This window comes from Trichomonas vaginalis, chromosome III (assembly GCF_026262505.1).
Source record: "Trichomonas vaginalis G3 chromosome III, whole genome shotgun sequence".
NCBI lineage: Eukaryota > Parabasalia > Trichomonadida > Trichomonadidae > Trichomonas > Trichomonas vaginalis.
Window position 1 is genome coordinate 15,058,648 of NC_067205.1, and position 19,731 is coordinate 15,078,378.

The window sequence follows — 19,731 nt, forward strand, 5'->3', positions numbered from 1 at the left end:
CATTTCCCATAATCTCCTAAATGTTTTCTTATCTTATTGGTTTTCCATTCATTATATGAAACTGTATAAACTTTATCTTTATCTTTGCATCTTTCATCACTTCCAATATATTTATATTTCAATTTTGATTTATTGGTTTCATATTCATTAACGTTTAATAATTCACAGTCTTCCTTTTGAAATAAATGTTTTATGTATTCAGGATTAACAATTCTATAATATTGCTTCCCTTTAAATCTTTGAATATAAACAGGAACACCATCCTCTAAAATTCGATAATCTATTTTATCTGGTTTTACTTGTTGGGTCATTTATGTAAGAATAAAAAAATAAATTATTTTAAAAATAACTTTAATTTTTTTAATGGTTTATAAATAAATATATTTTAATGCATCGTCTATATATAGATGTAACAAAAAAAGTCACAAAACCCATCATATCCTACTACTCATTGATGAAAAAAAAATTTTTTTATTCCTTTGGAATGCAAAACAATGTAATTTCTATTGTTGATAACTACTGCAGTGTGAATGACTTCAGTGTTATGATAGCTCAGTCAAAGGAATACAAGAAAGCTCTCTGGGGTGTTTTAAATAATTACACTACCGAACAATTAGAAGCATTTTGTCAAAAATGCCGAGAGAGATTCGAAAAAACAACATCATCACAAGATATATTATTCATAGCAAAGTCTATCATGATAATATATGCAATTCATAAGATATTTCCATCAAATATTCAACAATTTGATAATTATCTTAGTAAATTTTACACAGAAAAATCATCTAACGTGCAAATATACCAAACATTCGTACTAGCAAAGCTATGCAAGCAAGAAGATTCTGCTTTTTCGCGTAAAAAAATCACAATTTGTCACTCGAAAATCAAAGATTCGATAGATTTACAATCATCCGCTTATTTTCTATATTATCTTTCCAAATATTGCACTCATACTATCATGATTGATTTTGCGATGTATTTAGATTGCATAAGAACACTTTTAACAAAGAAATTAGACTTGATGCCAGTCTGCACGGACTCAGTGCACAATTTTATGCATTATTTAGCATCAAAAACCGAAGATGCAAAAGCAAATCATATAAATAAGTTATTAGCAACGGTAGATGAATGCATAGGAGATAATCAGATAGATCTTGCGTTCGGAATCCTTTCAGTCATACTCGATCACAAGTTTTCTTATCCGCATCTTAAAAACAAAGCCGAAGCAATAAATTTATTAATTTCGAAGTACACGGTATTCAAAAATCTTAAATGCCACGAACTCATACTATGGTGCCAAATCAAAGCCGCACCTCTAAACCTCGAAATGTTCAGAATCAGATTTTTAGTTCATTTTCTAAACAATTTAATGGATCTTTCCACCATGAAAACAATTTCTCCGATTACAGCAAGTACATACATCGAAGCAATTAAGCTCTTTCCTGAGTATTTCAAAAAATCCGATATTACAAAAACTTTGGCAGCAATGTTATCAAATCCGAACATACACGAAGGCTATATATTGCTCAGCATGATGAATGAGATCCCTAAATACGATCCTTACCTTCCTAAAAAGATGAATAAAATTCTTCCAATTTTACAAAGCGCACAAATCACTCCAAACTACGTAGAATACATGCCCGGCATATTTAAGAAGATTCCAGAGCTCTGGGGTGTCTACAAACATCAGTTCCTCCAGCAAATGTTACAATTACTTAAAAAACCTGACATTTTAGCATTGAAAGTTTTAGCGAAATGTCATCCGATCAATTCTCCTGAATTACTGAATATTCTATCACAGTTACTTGTCCATCCCAACGACAACATAAGGGCAGCTGCTCCTGCAGCATATCTCCATCACGGACAGTTTTTAGATGCGAAAATTTTGTCACAAATGACCGACCAATTATTGACAAGTTGCATGTGCGAGAAATCATGGAAATCTCGGTTGAGCATCATCGAAGCATTCAACCAAGCAACGTGCAGGTATTTGTCATCAATTACTGCATTGAGATGGCTAGAAGTACTTGCAAATGATGAAAACATCGATGTCAAAAAAGCAGCATTGAATTTATTAGTTAATTTATCAAATTTTTCACCGTTAACTGTTGAACCTGTCATCAGACATTTGATATTGAATTCGATGTTCATCTTAAAGGCACCAGGAAGTCATAGATTAAGAGCAGAAACATCGAGATTGCTGTCTGTCATTGCAAAAGCAACTGATTTACTCCCAATCTACATCGATGACATGATGAACACAATAATAGCTCATTTCTCACAGCCTCCATCATCGAAAATGACGTATTTCGAAAGTATAAGTCATACTGAAACTTCTCTTAATTTCATAGATTTGATAAAAACCGTCACAAATGTCAATTTTGATTTAATTAAAACTCATGCTTTACAACTGGTAAATGTCGGAATCAGGATTCTTCATGAATATTCCGATAAGAAACTTAAAGTATCAGTTGTTGAAACAATAACAGCAATTGTTCCTCATTTGACTGATGAAAAAGATTTTGACAGACAAAATTTGGCGGCAGAAATAATTTCTATTGCTGAAAAATACAATTCTAGATCATTGAGTTTAGCAATAATGAAATTACTTGGTTTGTTGGGAGCTGTTGATCCAAGTTTGATGAAGAATAATGAGAATACAACCAATGAAAACGTGTTTGATGATGTAGAAATCGATGTCAACAAACAAAGTTATTATTTGACAGTGACATGTAACAGTTTATTGAATGTTTTGAATGATCAAAGTTTAAGTTCAGATCATAATGATGTTGCAATAATTTTAGTTCTTATTTTTTGTACAAAAGATCCTTCTCTTTATGGACCGTTTAAGAGATTCATTCCTTTGTTTATAGATATGATTCGTGTATCAAGAAAATCTGTTTTATTGGAACATTTGCAGAAATTATGTACTCAAAGTCCTGCAGCATGGTTAACGAATTATTCTGATGAAATAATTTCATTGATTTATGAATTATGGACTACTGATGCTTTGAATGATATCTTGTCTATTATTCCTGCATTGGCGAGTGTTCTTTTGGACAGATTCAGTCCTTTCCTTCCTCAATGCATTTCTTTGTTGTTGGATTGTTTACATTCTCACAGAACTTCTAACGATCAAATCTCTGAAAAAGTGATAAATTCAATTTTGGCGTTGAGAAGATTGTCTCATGACTACATTTTCTTGATCATCCCGGACTTGACATCGGCAGTAACATACTCAATGACATTAAAGAAAGTTAGAATTCACGCGTTGGTCGCTTTGAGAGTAATGATTCAATCAATGCCTTTGAAATCATTTTCAGGCGAAATTATTCGTTGTATAAACGTGACACTTAAATTGAGAGATCCTCAATTAACTGAATATGCATTACAAGTTCTTTATTCATTGCAAGTATCCATTAGTTCTACTTTTGAGCCATATATTGAACAAGTTTCTCCATTGATTTATTCCGACAAATCGATAAATCCTGCTTATTTCAATGAACTCAATGAAAGAATCAAAAAACAGCAGGTAATGAGTTTCAGCGATTTTCCATGGATAAACCAGAGTGATCCAAGCAAAGTTAACTTAGTAAACGAAGAACTGAGACCTAAAACAAGTTTCAATGAACAAAAATTGTTCGAAGCCGTTGATTACAAAGATGAAGAAAATTACACTTGGCAAAGAAAAGAATGGTTCAGAAGATTTGTTTTTTCTGTTATTAGTAACTCACCTGTTTTATGTATAAATCTCACAGCGAGTATTGCACAACACATACAACAAGTTACTGATGCATTGTTTAACATTGGCTTCTTAAGTTGCTGGGAACAAATGTCTCCTAATTACCAAGCGAAAATGCAATCAATTATTTCTAAAACAATAAAAAGTGATTTCCCTCCTGGCTGCAAATCGATGTTGATTTCTTTAGTTGAATTCATGGATAGAGCTGAATCTCCTTTAGGAATAAGTTACCAACTGTTATGCGAATGTTGCAAAGTTCTTGGACATCATGCACAAGCTTATTATTTCGCAAGCCGTTGGTATATTAATGAAGGAACTCTTGAAGCGAAAGATTCAATGGTTTTTCTTGCAAGCAATTTAGGATTGAAAGAGAATTGTTTTGGATTAGTTACTACATTTGAAAATGGTGAGATTCCGCCAATATGGTATGAACAACTTGGTGATTGGAACCATGCTTTGGAAGGCTACAAAAACAAAAATGATATCGATGGAATTGTGAGATGCCACGCGAAATTGATGCATTGGGATGAAGTCATTGAAGAAAAAGAAAAAATTATTTCAAGGAATGGAAATATTAAACCATTAATCACTGCTTTGCACTTCAAAGGCCAACACAAAGAAGTTTTGGATCTTGTGTCTAGATTCACAAATGAAGGACCTCTTCCAAGACTTTATGCTGCTGTTTCAGCTTTGATTTGCAACAAAAAAGAAATTGCTGTTGAAATTATTGAAAAAGCAAGAGAAATCTTGACTCAACAAGCGAGAAACAGATTCAAACATGATAAATCCCTTCTGTACAAAACATTAGTTCACGCAATGGCTTTCAATGAAGTTTTGGAACAAGCAAATGGAACAGTCAATAAAAAACAATGGCAAGAAAGATTGAGTTTAAGTAGACCTGAATATGATGAATTTAGAGAGATATTTGATGTTCGAAGGCCATGTTTAAACAAAGAAGAAATCACTAGCTACAACGCAACATTGATTTCCAGAGCGAGATTAACAAGAGATTGGGGTGCTTTCGATAGTTTCGTTTCAAATATCACTCCAGAAATGATGAATACAGCTCAAATCCAATTTTCAATTGCTAGATTCATTTATTCTCGTGGCCAACAACAAGAAGCAATTGACAGATTGAAGAACATCAATTTAGAAGGCAGCCAAGTCCATATACAAGCGAGAATCAAGTATATGATTGGCCATTACATATTAAGAATGCATCCTCCAGACCAAATTCATCTTTTCGTCAAAGATGCAATACCTTATTTCCAAGAAGCCTTGAAAATAGATCCAACATATTACAGAGCACAACATAGATTGGCTTGGGCTTATTCACAGACATGGCACAGTGATCCTGCGAAGAATTCAAGTTTCGCTTTGGAAGCTGTTTTAGGATTCATTTCGAGTGTTAACATGAGACCGAATTCATCATTTTCTGATTTGATACAGATGATTATGATTGTTTTCACAACAAATTTGAGCGATGATGTATTCCAACAAGTCAAGAGATGCATCAGTAATTTGGATCCAACATATGTTTTGTTGATTATTCCTCAACTTTGCGCGCAAATAACAAGAGGAACACCGAGAAACACAGAATTCGCAAAAGAAGTCATTTCCAGTTTGTTGCCACATCATTACAACACATTACTTTATCCTTTGCTCCAAATGCTCAACGACGAAAACAAAAACGAACACGCGGAAAGAGGAAGAGAAATCGCAAAAGAAATTCTCTCAAAATTCAGAAGTGTTAATCATGTTGCTGTTCAACAAGCAAGTGACATAAGTGAAGGTTTGTTCCAGGCAGCGTATACACAGCTTGAAAGATGGCTTGTTATCATTTCACAGATCAATTTGGCACTTGCTGATAATAACATCGAAGCTGCAAAAGTTATTTTCAAACAGTATTATCCGAAAATTGAAAATCCTGTAACTCCTGATGAAGTTAGATTTGCTGCTTTCTACAGGCCAGGAAAGCTTGATAATATCCTCTCGATATTCGATCAGAAACAATCATTCATGCCTGATAGAAGATCGATGAGAATCAGGCATTCTTTGCAACAAATCGACAAAGAAATGAAACAACATCTTGAAAGCATCAGAGCCTTGAAATTACCTGATTTAGCTCCAAAACTAGGATCATTAAAGAACTTTGTTTTGGCAGTGCCAGGAACATTCAAAGCAGGACATCAACTAGTAACAATTGAATCTGTTGATCCTCTTCTTGAAGTCATTGTTTCGAAACAACATCCAAGAATCATTGTTTTCCACGGCAGCGATGGAAAACCACACAGATCTCTTCTTAAAGGACACGAAGACTTGAGATTGGATCAACGCGTTATGCAGTTCTTCCAATTGATGAATCTTCACATCAAGAACGGTCCGAACACGAGAATGAGGAACTTGGCATTGCATACATTTGCAATCACGCCGATCTCCAACAGATCAGGAATTATTCAGTTCATTGATGACACAGACACATTTAATCAGTTGATTACTAGTTACAGGAAACAAAGAAGAATCAACATAAATCTCGAGAAAGACATCATTTCTAATAATTTCACGAGTTCTGTTGATGAAATGACAACAGTACAAAGATACGAAGCTCTTTTAACAGCTATACAAAGCACGGATGACAATGATCTCGAGAAAGCAATTTGGATGAGATCTCCATCATCAAATGAATGGATCAAGAGAACAACACGATTTGCACAAACATCTGCAGTCATGTCAATCATCGGATACATTTTGGGATTGGGCGATCGCCATCCAAGTAATTTGATGATGCACAAATCAAGTGGAGATGTCATTCACATTGACTTCTCAGACTGTTTCGAGATTGCCAAGACTCGTGAGCAGTTCCCAGAAGGAGTTCCTTTCAGATTGACGAGAATGATGGTCAGAGCATTTGGTCCAGCACGAATCGAAGGAAATTTCAGAATTGCTGCAGAAGAAATGATGAAAATCGTAAGATCCCATAGAGAATCGATAATGACAGTGTTGGATATCTTCTTACAAGTCCCAATTGAATCAGAAGAAGAGTCTGAACTGTCCAAACTTGATATTCATGCAGCCCTTGATAGAATAACTGACAAAATTGTTGGAAGAGATTTCGGAAGCCAGGAATTATCAATTGAAGATCAAGTTAGAAGATTAATCAATGATGCAACAAATGTTTATAACTTGGCAACATTATATCATGGTTGGACACCACTTTGGTAACATTAATTTATTATTATTTTGTTTTATTATTTTCTTTATATAAATTATATATTCTAACAAGCTTTATTTTTACACATGTTCGAAATACTAAGTTTAAAATCCCCAGAAGAGAGAAACCAGAAATAAAATAGTTAGTATCTTAAAATTCGATGATTCAACAACCATTGCTTAAAATGTCGTAAACTTATATGATCTTTGAACTGTTCCTTGTAAAACTCAAGATATAGTGCATAACTTTGATATAAAACTTATCTATATCTTATACTTGATATTTCAGAGAATTTATTAGCTGATTTTCCATAAACTTTGCAATACTAATACATATAGTCTGCATCTAGTATTAGTTTAAAGACAGATGAATAGATGAGATATTTTCAGTGCATTTAATTAATATGGCTCATTTAAAAATGCATAACAGTCTTATTTAATGTAATAATAAAAAATCAGTGTTAAAATTTTCATTTGTCATGCCTTATCTCATCTTTGAGATATGAACAATTTTATTTCGAATACTTATAGGTAGTCCACGGTAACTTAGCTACAAACGGTGGATCTTTCCAATTTTTCGTTGGAGCAATTGGCTTCTTAGCAAGAAGTTTCTTTGGGAAAGCAAGCTTCTTCTTATATAACTTTGGGCATGGGTACTTGCGGCAGTACTTCTTCAACCAGCGCTGTAACATAGCCTTGTTGATTGGGTATCTGCGGAATGGCTTCTTAGCTGCGACCTTCTTGTCTTCGTTGAGCTCAAGGTCGAAGTCGACTGGGCCCCACTTCCAGCGGAAGTTCATGTTGTCATCGTCGTCTTCTTCGGCGGCGTTGTGATATTCAAGGCGGAACTTGCCAATAGCTGTCATTAATTCAGCCCAAGCCTTCCAGTTCTCATCTTCCTCTTCTTCAGCAGAGTTGTGGTAGCCAATGTAGAACTTGCCCCATGGTGAGTGGTATGTAAAGCCAATGCCCCAGTTATCATCATCCTCTTCGTTAGCATCAACACCGAAGCTTAAAAGACCCCACTTTGTTGGGATTGGGAATGGGAATCTCCAATTGTCGTCGTCAGCATTATATGCTGAGCGTAAAGCAAGGAAAGGTAGCATCTAAAAAAATGAAATGAATTTTTTCCTTCTCTCAATTAGATATATCTGACAGTCAGATAAAAAAAATCAAATGAAATATTTTAATGATTATTAATTGACACCGAGGAAAGTCATTGAATCTGAAAAATAATGAGAATTTAAGATTTTGGCAAATCTGACAGGCAGATTTATATGTTCTGTAACCATCTGTCAACAGAAGAATATAAATTCAAAAAAAATGCATTGATACATTTTACTAGTACATATTTATATTCCAAATCAAAATAATCGCAAATTCATATCACTTTTTATAGTGAATATAGACTATGAGACATTGTAAATATGGTTCAAACTGAACAGATATATTAGATTGTTTATATTTTGGAATTTGCTTGAATTCAGATCGATATCGATAAAAATTTGTTTCAGATTCCATATGAATATGTTGTTGATATTGACAAAACCCTCAATTTTAGCTATTAGGCTTTGTTTTCGATATCCTATGAGTTTAAATAAAGAATTTATTTTGCACTATGCATATGCATAGGTTAAGGTATGTAGTGTACACATATATATTAAATTAAATTAATATTCTAAACATCAGGGTATTTTAATTAGAAATAATTCAATTCAATCCCAAAAAATTTAGCTAGTTTTAGGGTCATTATCGAATATATGTATAGTATCTTTTTTCATTGTCAGAAAAATACGTCATTCAAAGAAATGTGCACATCAAACAATTTCAGTTGTTTGTTTCTCTCCGAAAAAGGAGTCTTCTGTCATTTTGAAAAAATCCAAACCATAACAAATTGAAAAAGATCTAATCAGGCGTTTGAAATAAATATGCTTATTGAATTTTATTTTGAAGTGAATACTGAATGTAGATATGTATAAATCAGTTTGCCAATGATTGGTTCGAAAATCTTTTAAATACGCGATTAGGAGAAAAACTACATTATTGGTAGCTAATTTAACAATTTGGGGTTTTATTGTCAATTTCTAATTCAAAAGGTGGTAATTAGTTATGTGCAGTGTGTGCAAAAAAAAAAAAAAAAAAAGGTAGTGGGGCCTCCAGGCACTTCGTGCCCTCTAGCCCTGAAGATGTTTAGTATAACTTTGTCCGGACAAGTAAGGGTCTATCGTCGCTACAGGAAAAGTTACAGGCGTTCCACGGAAGTATACTTTGAGAAGCCTTTTCTCCCTTATAGAATGAGATAGGACGGTTATTTTACAAAACTGACAACACTTTGACCGAGTAGTTTTTTGTGCTGAACAAATAGTGTCATATAAACATCTGTCAAAAACCGCTTTTTAACTTCACTTAAAATGCCACGTAAGCTACGTAAGAATATACGTAAGAGGAAGGGAGCATTGAAACATCCAATAGTAAAACTGACACCACAACAACAGTTGCAACAACAAATGATGAATGACCCCACTATGTTGCAACAAATGTCAAGCAACCCTATGCTTTTAAACCGAGTTATTGGTGCACAGAGTGGAGGTTTAAGAGCGGCACTTTTAGCGAAAATGGCAGGCTATGGTGGAGCTGCAGACGGAACAGCTTATAACCCTCAAAGTCAAATGAATTTGAGTTCACTCAAAAATCAAATAACAGATGTCAAAAAGTCAAACATAGACATACAGAAACAAATAAGTGAAAACGAAAAGAAACTAGAATATGACAGACACACAAAGAAACTCAATGAGTTAAACGTAGAGAAAAAGAAGAAAGAAGAACAACTGAAAGAACTAAGTACAGAGGAATATGCGAAAAAAGTGTCAGAAAAAGCAGCAGAAGTAGCAAAAATGGAACAAGATGTTATAAATTTGAAAAACCATACTACTCAATATAAAGTACTGAAAGATGAAGAAATAAAACAAAAAGCCCTGAAGACATATATGGATAGCGATGAGTATAAAAAAGAAGTTGAAGCAAATGTAAAGGCAGAAAAACTTTTACAGTTGCAAAACCAAACCGTACAGTATGAAAACTTAGCACAAGAAAGTAAAAATAACGACGCAGCCATGCAAAAGGCAATGAAAAGCGCAGAATATATAAAAGCTAATAATGACTGGTTAGATGCCCAAGCCAACGCTAAAGCAGCCCAACTTATAGGGTCAATAAGGACAAAAATACAAGCGGATGAAGACAGTTCAAATGAAGCTTTAATGAATGCTGACTTTAAGAACGCCTTCGAAGCTCTTCATAGTAAGGTGAAACTAGTGAACGACTTCTCATCTGGAAAGAAACTGAAGTCTGAAGGTTTCGACAACGAGTTAAGAGAAGTAGCACAAAATATGACGAAAATAACAGATGCAGCAACGAGACAGGCAGTTCAAAGTGCCTATGACGCCGTTAGAGCAACTGTTGTGGAAAGTCAAGAAAAAGAGTTACAACAGACCAAAACAGACCTAGTAAATGCTTTCTTAAAAACGAAAAGTCAGGTAGGACATTATGCTGCAGATGGAACATATGTGCCAGCTGGTGGAACTTATATACCACCAAACCCTCCAAGAGAAGCACCTGCACCAGGACTACCTAAAACATTTACATCGTCACATGGACACAGACACAGGCATGCACCAAAACCAACAGTTCAAAACACTGCACCACAACCAACAGTTCAAAATCCAGCACCACAACCAACAGTTCAAAATCCAGCACCACAACCAACAGTTCAAAACACTGCACAGCAACCAACAGTTCAAAACCCTGTACAACAACCACAAACAGAGCAAGGACATAAAAGAAGTAGAGAACAAGGAAACCAAGAATTCTTAAAAATGCTTAAGGAAGACTATGGTTACCCAGATACTCTTGACTTTAGTGACAGATATAAAGAAGCTATTAGAAAGTTCAAGGAAGGAAATACTGACCCGAACCTATTTAGCTTTATGGTTCAGCACCAAATGGGATATAATTTCAAACCTGGAAAATACAAGCTCGCTAAGGGATATGATTTAATAGCATATCATCCAAATGACATGGATGAATTTACTCCGAGATATTTGGTGTCAGAGATAAATGATAATTCAACTATCTTCATGAAACGCGTAAAAAATAGAGACGGAACGAAAGAAGAAAGGTTTATGAATGCGGATGGCTTAAATAGGGAACTTTTTAAAAACGGTCTCGGAATATATGAAATGCCAGCAGATGAGGTACAAGAAACTCCACAGGAAGAAGTTCAGATACAACCAGACATGGAAGAAATAGTTCAGCAACAACAGCTAGAAGAGCCTGAAGGAAACGAACAAGTCCCTCCTTTGGAAACTAACTTCACAGAACTAGATGAAGATTTGGAACAGCCGAAAAATCTTGACCCTCAACAAGAGTATGCGGAGAATATGGAATCTTTCCAAGAGTCTAAGAAAAATTCGGCTGACATAGTAGAAGAATATCGAAAAATGTTCGCCGACATACAAAAGACTCCAACATCAGATGAAAATATTCAGCATAGAATGGAAGAACTGAAAGAAAATGTACGCAAATACAATAACCCTTTTTACTTACGACCATATAACGTTCAATCTTTGGCTGAACTCGGTGAAAATAAAAGGTTAAATTTCAACAAAACATATAGAAATGAAACATTGTTTAAAGTTCATTCAGAACCTAACCAATATGGAAACAAACCTACTTTTGTTTCTGCAGACTATGGAACTACAATGAGATGGGGTCATAAAGCTAATCCGGATAGGTGGTTCATAAACTTACAACCACAATTCCAAGAAGTTGTAGACGCAATGGAAGTGAATGGTGAACCAGATATAGCTGGTATTTTCAGCGCGGCTTTAATGCCATTGAAAGATATGAAACATGCAGATATTTTGGACCAGTATGAAATGAACATGGCTGATGGAAATATAACACCTGACGTTCTAGAACATTTATCTCAAAGAACTACACAGAACCATAGAGATGGTATATTTGGTGAAGAGTTTAGAAAGAAAGTTAGGGAGATAGAAGGAAGAGAACCTATTGTACATGACCTTGCAAACGAAAGTTTACAAAATGTCATAAAAACTTACTTTGCAGACAATGAACTGAGAAGGGATGAATATTTAAGAAAACTCAAATGGACAGTACCAAATAAAATGTTAGTATTGAAAAACATGTTCCTTGACAAAATAAAACCAACTACAGAAATAAATGACGCAAGACTGAAACATTGGGTAAAAGCTTTCCCATTCACAAAAGATATTATTGGTAACATGGAAAGAAAACCAGAATGGCTACAAAAACATATATTTGGAAACGAGCATATTCCATATGGACAAGCTATATTTGAAGAGCTTGAACCGGAAACTCAGGAAAGAGTCATGCAAACAATACGCGAAGACTCAAATACAAACTATGACAAAATCTTTCTAGGATATAGGTTACCTGAGATGGGCGACCAGAGCCCAAAGGCAAAAAGGACATGGGAAATTTACAACATACTAGGTGAACATGAGGCAAAGATGCTACAACTTGAAGCAGAGGGCAAGTTACCAAAAGCGACACCAAAGAAGAAGAGAAGAGTAGAACAAAGTGAAAATAGTGAAGAAGTAACTTCATCTAGTGAAAGTAGTGGCAATGAAGGAAAAAGAAGAGTTAAAAACTCAGTCAGGAAGAAAGTAAAGCTTGGTCCGAGTGGGTTCTATTATGACACATAAATCCAACTATTCTATATTTTTACCCATATGAAATGTACGCCGCTCAGAATATAACGCCAACAGTTTTGGATGCCATGAACGGAAATGTTTCCGAATGGTATAACGAATGCGACAATGCCATTAGAAGGTCAGAAATAGTTCCTGGAACTTACGAATATACAACTGCTGTTTCTTATGGAAACGTAGGTGAGTTTGGAGAAGGTTCTTCAACAACAGTAGATATTGCTTGCGACAGGTTTCATATTATTTCTATTGACAACTCATTCTTATACGTGGAACAAGACATTGAAATAAAACCTTCTGCCAAGTTGTCTGACAAGAAAGGTTGCAATGGAATTTTCTATGTCGGATACCAATATGCTCCAGAAGTTTTCATGGGATATAAGATATATTCTAACTCTGACTTAGTTCAAACAGTAACATGGGCAAACTATGAATGGTTCGCTTTGAGAAACTCAGTACAACCACAAGCTAGAGAACAAACAGACCAGTATGCAAATATTGAGAAAATAAGAAGACTTGACCCTAACGTTCCAGGAGTTTATGTTAACCTTTCTGGACAAACTGCAGCAGCAGTAACCAAAGTAAAACTGAAACTTAGAGTTCCTTTGTCATCTTTCCTCATCTTCAGGTTTTTAAGATACTTGCCAAACTGGGCAGGAAAAATTTCTATTGAACTTACTCCAAGCAAAAATAACTTAGTCATTGCACCAACACAAGACCCATTCACTATTACAGACGTAAAGGGAACAAATCGAACGTCATTCGCCGAATTTTGCAAAGACAAAGTTGACTTAGACTTTGGTTTCTCAAACTTCAACAATGAAGTAAACTATTATTTCAATGCTGCTGGAACTGCTTGGGACCCAGTTAAGTTCACATGCGAAAAGTTTGAATGCAAGAGAATAGAAAGCAGACTTGCAGTCTATATGTTGGACCCAGATATTTCAAATGCTTTAGCTGCCAAATATATTGCAGTTCCACTTATGTTCCCTATACACCAAATATCTGTCAAAGACTTTGCAGGTGAAGTTGGAAACCAAAGTGCTGACCCAGGTGCAAGAACAGATATTGCTTTAACAACTGCAATGAAACATGCAGATACTATGTTTGTACTGTTCAGACGAACTATAAATGACTATTCTTGTTTCTACAACCCCGGTATTAAATATCATATAAACATAGATGGCAAATATTATCCAAGAGAAGAATATTCTACAGTTGAGGATATGAGGTCATACAACTTGACATTAGATGCTATGAACTTTAACAACAACTTCACAACAACCATTAACCCTGAAATGCAAAGTTCTACTATGCCATATGTGAAAGTATGGACTCATACAGGAGGTCAAAAAACTCAATATACAAATGGAGACCGTTCAAACTTTTGGCTTGGCATTCCATTTGCTGACTCAGAAGACTTTATGGGTGGTATTTCAACTGTTGGTACTGTACAAATACAATATACTGGTGACAGAGACGGTCCAGATGAACTGAGAGCAAAGAAGTTTACAAAACCAATAGCACTTTTCACGGAAGATGCTCTTTTGAAGATTCGTTCGTGAGAAACCTGCTGGGGCTCCTCAGATTGGCATAACGACAGCTTCCATCGAGCAGATTTTGGCAGCAGGTCAGTAAGTTGTTCTTGAACTGACTTCTCTCCGTCAAATATTGACAGTACGCCAGTTTTGACATAATATTGTAAGATAAACTTACCTTTAGAAATATCTGTAAGTTTTGAAGTTATATTTTTGTCTGCTTCAAGAACTTTCACCATTTCAGTTATACCAACTTTCTTTGCTTTATGGAAATATTTTGGTTCAGCAAATATTGCTATTCTATAACATTTTCCATTGTTTGTGTAAAGAACTATTCTGTCAATGTATTTGTATTGTTTGTGTGTGTAAACTTTGTTCTGCTTCAATTCGAAGAGATACTCGAATACGTCCATCTTTTTATTCTAAGTAAAATGTCATTTCCGAAAAATAGAAGCGTAAGTGTTTCAAAAGGTTTAATGGCGGTGGCAGATGTGAAGTTAAATTCACCAACTCAAACAAACAGTCAAAGTGTTGTTGTCAATGTCAAAGACAGAGATGTTGAAGTGGGGAAACCATACGAAGACGAAGATGGTATAACAATTGTTCCTGTAAAAGAACAACCAACATATCCTGAAGTTAGCAGAGACTTAAGTTCTGTTGCAGATATTCGAAACGACTACCAACAACTGAAAGACAAACTTCAAACTCAGGAGAAGATTTGTCAAGCTTTAGGTATAATGTTAAACTTGGTCGAACACAACCCTGTAAAAGTGAACTCATATGTCATTGCACCTCATGAAGTTTTGAAAGAACTATTGAAACTTTTGACAGAGGCAGACGATATAAACATCAAAGAAATAGAACCCGACATTAGTTGCTGTGGTGTTTCATATAATGTCATTGACAAGATATACGTTATGAAAGGAGGTGAAACGTTGAACTTAAAGTATAGTTTCCCAGACGTCATAAAAATATTTGACGACCACAACATTTCATTAAAATTTATTTGCTAAGTAAAAATGTCAAAACTTCTTGAAAGATTTTGAAAAAAATAATATAGACTTTATTTCATGTAAAGGACTTTACACACTTTTGAACGATATGAAAGACCCTGTTTTGTTTGTTCGTGTAGACAAAGGAAAGTTCTATGTCTTTACAAAATATTTGAACTTCTTAGACAGAGAACTTCAAGAAACGCCATGTGAAAGTTTAGATGAAGTTCTTCTCCACTTTCAGAAAAACTTTTAAATATATATAAATGGCAGAAGATATAATGGTTTATACTATTACGACTAAAAACCCTGAGTCATATAATTCTATAACAACAAACTTACAAAGTCCTCAAGGACGATATTGTAAACTAACCTTAAACACAATGACGACTAAAGCCTGTTTTGCTCTTTTGACACCAGAAGACTTTATTGTTGTGAATGGTAAAAAATACTCCTTTGAAGATACTTACTCAGATATACCACCAACAGGTTTTGTTGACTTATTTAATACTTTAAGTACGGGTGTAACATGTGCTGCAACTAGAGCAGGTTTCATTATGTTTGGATGTCCGACTGAGTTTACTATAAACGATATGAGCTATAATACAAAACTTATTTCTGGTTTTTACTACCAACAGTTTCCTATAACAGGAAAAGGTGTCATACAAGGAATGTCTATTCCATTGACATTAAGCACACCAATCTTATATATTGTTTCAAACTTAGGTTCAAAGTGTTATTCGAATGTCGACAGAAACTATTATGACCAAAAGATACTTATGCGTATAAACAATACTTTCTCTGCTGGTTTGCCTATTGTTCATTCGAATGCAGAATTTTCAACCTTAGTGAACTCAAACACTTTGGCAAGTATAACGTTGACATTAGTTGACGCAAACTTTGTTCCTGTAAAACTTTTATGTCCTATGTATTTGTCAATGACGGCAGAAAGTTTCGAATTGGAAGATGCAACTGGTGAAAGTATTGTATTACAAGAACAACTTCAACAACAAATAGCTCAAGAACAACAAATGCAACAAATGCAACAAATGCAACAACAAAGTCAAGAATAAAAAAAATATTTTTTTTATTTTATAAAAAATGTACAGAATAGATGTTTCAGATTTTTATGACTTCCAAGCATTCAGAAATATGTGTCCATTTCGAGACTATAACAAAGCAGTCGAGAATTTGAAACGTTTAGTCATTTATGTCGACTCTGCCCAGAATGTTATGTTATGAAAGAATGGGATGTAGTCTTTAACAAACTAAAGCGACAATAGTTTCAGAACAAGAATGTAGACAGAAACTTAAGAAAATAAAAGTTGTACAAGTTGGAATGAAGATGTTAGATGCTTGGGTATCTTATTGTCAAAGTTAGAAGATTTTTCAGTTCGAGGTATAAAGTTCTATACACCTTCTCCAAACTTCTATTCTATCTTCACTGGATATAAATATGAACAAGTAGAAATGGAAAGAAAATATTATAGAAGCTTGGTTAGACCATGTCAAAGAATATATGCAATGGAAACGAAAGAGTCTATGAGTATATCTTTATGTTGGTTTGCAAACATCTTACAACATCCAAGTGCTAAGAATGAAACTGCCTCATTATAATTGGAAAACAAGGAACTGGTAAGAACACATTCTTTACAGATATCTTGTGCAAACTGTTAGAGGGCTATTCGAATCCGAATATGACAAACTTAGAAAACATCTGCGGCAAGTTTAACTCCTCAATAGAGAATATGAAACTTATAGTATGTAACGAACTTCAAAGTATAATACAACAAAAGTTTTGAACTCAGATGCTTTTGAAGAGTCTTATAACAGACAAAGTTGGAGTTGTTGAAAGAAAATAAAGACCAAGAGTTTGTGAAAATGTTGCAAACTTCATTATGGTTTCAAACAATGCTGTTCCGATGAAGTTAGAAAGTTCTGACAGAAGATATGTAGTTGTCAGAACGTCAGAAGCTCATATGCAAGATACAGAATATTTTGACGACTTAGCAGAAACTTTGACATCTGACTTTTACAACCACCTGTTCTCATATTTTATGACATTAGATATTTCAAAGTTCAATCCAAGACAAATTCCACATACCGAAGAGAGACAAACATTGTTAGAAGCAAACAAAGTGTATATGAACTGTTCATAGATGAAACTGACTTTGAGTGTTTAGATGAAAGGTCATTGTACGATTCGTATAAACAATATTGTCAAGAATATGGTTATATGACAGCGTCTAAACGAACATTCTTGGCAAATGTCAAAAAGTTTTAGACGTACAGAATGGTGTATATACAAAGAAAAATTTTTATGAGTAAATTTTAAAAAAAAATATTTTTTTTATCCGATAGAAAAGATGGCAAAATTCATCTCAGTAAACAAGTACATGTCAGGACTTAAAGAAGAACTAGACCCATTCACATATTTGAATGTTTACTTCTACCATTTGAAAAGTCTTCATTCAGCAAAGTTTGGAACATCGAACCAGTTAAGTTTGCTATTGTGACTAAAAATGGTGCGAAATTTGAAGACTTAGACATAGAAGGTTTGTTAGCAGTCAAAGAAAGTTTTGACAGAAGGTTTTCAAACCTTAAAGAAGGCAAAGCATACAAACTTGTTATACCTTATGAACCAAAGAAAGCAGACGACTATGAATATTATGAGTCTAAAGTTGTAGAAGTTCAAGGTAAATTGGGTAAAAAGATTTTAGAGTCTAAGCCAGTGTTTACTCCTAAAGAGGAAGAGAACATTGACATTGACCAGAAATGTTCTAAAAATAAAATTTTATTTTTACATGTCAAATTTCTTTTTCTCTGGAACTGGTTCAGGTTCTCTTCTTTCTCTCTTTTTTCTCTTTCTTTTCTTTCTTCTTCTTTTCTGGTGGAGTTATGTCAAATTTGGCGCAACTATATTTATGTAAAAGTTCTTTGTCCTTTAATAGCTCTTCTATTCTGTTTTCTATTTCATCTTCAAGAACGGCGCATGTGTCTTCTTTGCATTCTAAGAAATTTTGTTGGACTTCATCTCTCCAAGAGGCGTCTTCTCTCTGTCAACAAGTCTGTCATTGACAAATTTAAGACTTCTCTGCCTAATGTTTTATGGTTCTTGTCATATTCCAGAAACAGAACTTTAGAACAAATTCACCTTTCTTGTTTACACTATGTAAGATTTTATGGTCGACAGATGTTTTGCTGTCGAAAAGCTTGTCTCGAATATAGATAGCGAAATCGCTAGACATTTTCTAAAAGATAAAAAATTTTAATTTTTCTAAAAATATGTTAGAAAAAAAGTTTGCTGACATTGACAAGAAATTTGAGAATGTTTTAAACAAGAACAAGAGGAAGTTAGAAAATGCTCAGATAAAGCCTATACATGACAAGTTCTTATTTGCTCAGAATGGTATAACAGGTCTAATTGCACCACCTGGGTCGGGTAAGACTTTCACTTATCTTAAAATGGCTGCACAACAACAAGAACTAGATGAGAAGAACCCATTCTATGAGTTAGTTGTCATTTGTAGTACTTCTGGTCAATTTGACCAAACCGTCAATTCGTTCAAAGATATTATAAAGAAGTCTAAGTTAGTATGTATAAAGGATACTGAGTTGTTAGATTGGATAAAGAAGTACCAAAGAAGAGTTTTGAAGTATAATGCTATAAATGAGTATATAAATTCTAAGTTTAAAGACCCTAATGAGGAAATGCAGAGAATATTAGAGAAGAAACACTTCAGAAACAAACAGAAAGAGATAGAATACATTTCGAAGAAATTGCAATCTTACGATTGGAAGACATACCCTCATAGGTGTCTTCTTATCTTAGATGATTTCGCCTCTCATCCTTTGTTAAAGAACAGAGAACAAGACATGTGTCGAATTCTTAAGAAGCTCAGACACTTTAACATCTCAGTTGTCATTTGTGTACAGACAGCAAAGAGTTTAAGTAAGGATGTAAAGAGAATACTTACTGACATTGTACTTTTCCCCGGATTGTCCGAAGACGATTTCATGAAACTTATGAAAGAGTCCATGGCAGGTAAGTTTGACAGACATGAACTATGGGAGAAGTACAAAGTCATACAAGACCCTCATACTTCTTTCAGAATTCATATCTACGCGAACAAAGTTCAAATTGTAAAAAGTCAAGCTTGAAAAATGTAAGTGTTTAGTCTTAGTAAGTCTGTTGTGGTGCTGGGGCTGTCGGTTCTTCTGGCTTTGGAAGGCATTCAGGAAGAGGGACGTGAGACATTCGTTTGTGTCCTGTTGGAAGGAAAAACTTTTCCTGTCGGAAGGAAGAACTTTTCCTGTTGGAAGGAAAAACTTTTCCTGTCGGAAGGAAAAACTTTTCCTGTTGGAAGGAAAAATTTTTCCTGTTGGAAGGAAAAACTTTTCCTGTTGGAAGGAAAAATTTTTCCTGTTGGAAGGAAAAACTTTTCCTGTCGGAAGGAAAAACTTTTTCTGAAGTTCGACCAAAAAGTTCTCAATTTTCG

General features: G+C 34.5%; 9 protein-coding genes and 1 pseudogene across 10 annotated transcripts, besides 1 other annotated feature; 9 read left to right on the forward strand and 1 right to left on the reverse strand.

The window, feature by feature from the left end:
• Positions 1-484: 484 nt before the first annotated feature.
• Positions 485-7,044, forward strand: TVAGG3_0704880 (ataxia telangiectasia mutated (ATM) -related family; the record flags this gene model as incomplete). The annotated part of the gene is made up of 1 exon (XM_001302569.1): positions 485-6,964. The coding sequence occupies one exon, from the start codon at positions 485-487 to the stop codon at positions 6,962-6,964; it is 6,480 nt and encodes a 2,159-aa protein (XP_001302570.1).
• Positions 7,045-7,464: 420 nt separating this feature from the next.
• On the reverse strand, positions 7,465-8,058 carry TVAGG3_0704890 (uncharacterized protein; the record flags this gene model as incomplete). Its single annotated transcript, XM_001302570.1, has 1 exon — positions 7,465-8,058. One exon carries the CDS (start codon positions 8,056-8,058, stop codon positions 7,465-7,467), a length of 594 nt encoding a protein of 197 aa, XP_001302571.1.
• A 1,305-nt stretch (positions 8,059-9,363) lies between these two features.
• Positions 9,364-10,321, forward strand: TVAGG3_0704900 (protein of unknown function, DUF4106 family; the record flags this gene model as incomplete). Its single annotated transcript, XM_051243534.1, has 1 exon — positions 9,364-10,321. A coding segment is annotated over one exon (958 nt), but the record flags the coding sequence as incomplete, so codon positions are not given.
• A 17-nt stretch (positions 10,322-10,338) lies between these two features.
• TVAGG3_0704910 (protein of unknown function, DUF4106 family) lies at positions 10,339-11,375 on the forward strand (the record flags this gene model as incomplete). The annotated part of the gene is made up of 1 exon (XM_051243535.1): positions 10,339-11,375. A coding segment is annotated over one exon (1,037 nt), but the record flags the coding sequence as incomplete, so codon positions are not given.
• A 277-nt stretch (positions 11,376-11,652) lies between these two features.
• Positions 11,653-19,731: part of a mobile genetic element that runs on past the window's edge.
• TVAGG3_0704930 (protein of unknown function, DUF4106 family) lies at positions 12,139-12,699 on the forward strand (the record flags this gene model as incomplete). The annotated part of the gene is made up of 1 exon (XM_051243536.1): positions 12,139-12,699. One exon carries the CDS (start codon positions 12,139-12,141, stop codon positions 12,697-12,699), a length of 561 nt encoding a protein of 186 aa, XP_051090123.1.
• TVAGG3_0704940 (protein of unknown function, DUF4106 family) lies at positions 12,732-13,807 on the forward strand (the record flags this gene model as incomplete). The annotated part of the gene is made up of 1 exon (XM_051243537.1): positions 12,732-13,807. A coding segment is annotated over one exon (1,076 nt), but the record flags the coding sequence as incomplete, so codon positions are not given.
• On the forward strand, positions 14,717-15,253 carry TVAGG3_0704950 (protein of unknown function, DUF4106 family; the record flags this gene model as incomplete). Its single annotated transcript, XM_051243538.1, has 1 exon — positions 14,717-15,253. One exon carries the CDS (start codon positions 14,717-14,719, stop codon positions 15,251-15,253), a length of 537 nt encoding a protein of 178 aa, XP_051090125.1.
• TVAGG3_0704960 (uncharacterized protein) lies at positions 15,499-16,305 on the forward strand (the record flags this gene model as incomplete). Its single annotated transcript, XM_051243539.1, has 1 exon — positions 15,499-16,305. The coding sequence occupies one exon, from the start codon at positions 15,499-15,501 to the stop codon at positions 16,303-16,305; it is 807 nt and encodes a 268-aa protein (XP_051090126.1).
• On the forward strand, positions 17,599-18,016 carry TVAGG3_0704970 (annotated as a pseudogene). Its single transcript has one exon. A coding segment is annotated over exon 1 (418 nt).
• TVAGG3_0704980 (protein of unknown function, DUF4106 family) lies at positions 18,518-19,393 on the forward strand (the record flags this gene model as incomplete). Its single annotated transcript, XM_051243540.1, has 1 exon — positions 18,518-19,393. The coding sequence occupies one exon, from the start codon at positions 18,518-18,520 to the stop codon at positions 19,391-19,393; it is 876 nt and encodes a 291-aa protein (XP_051090127.1).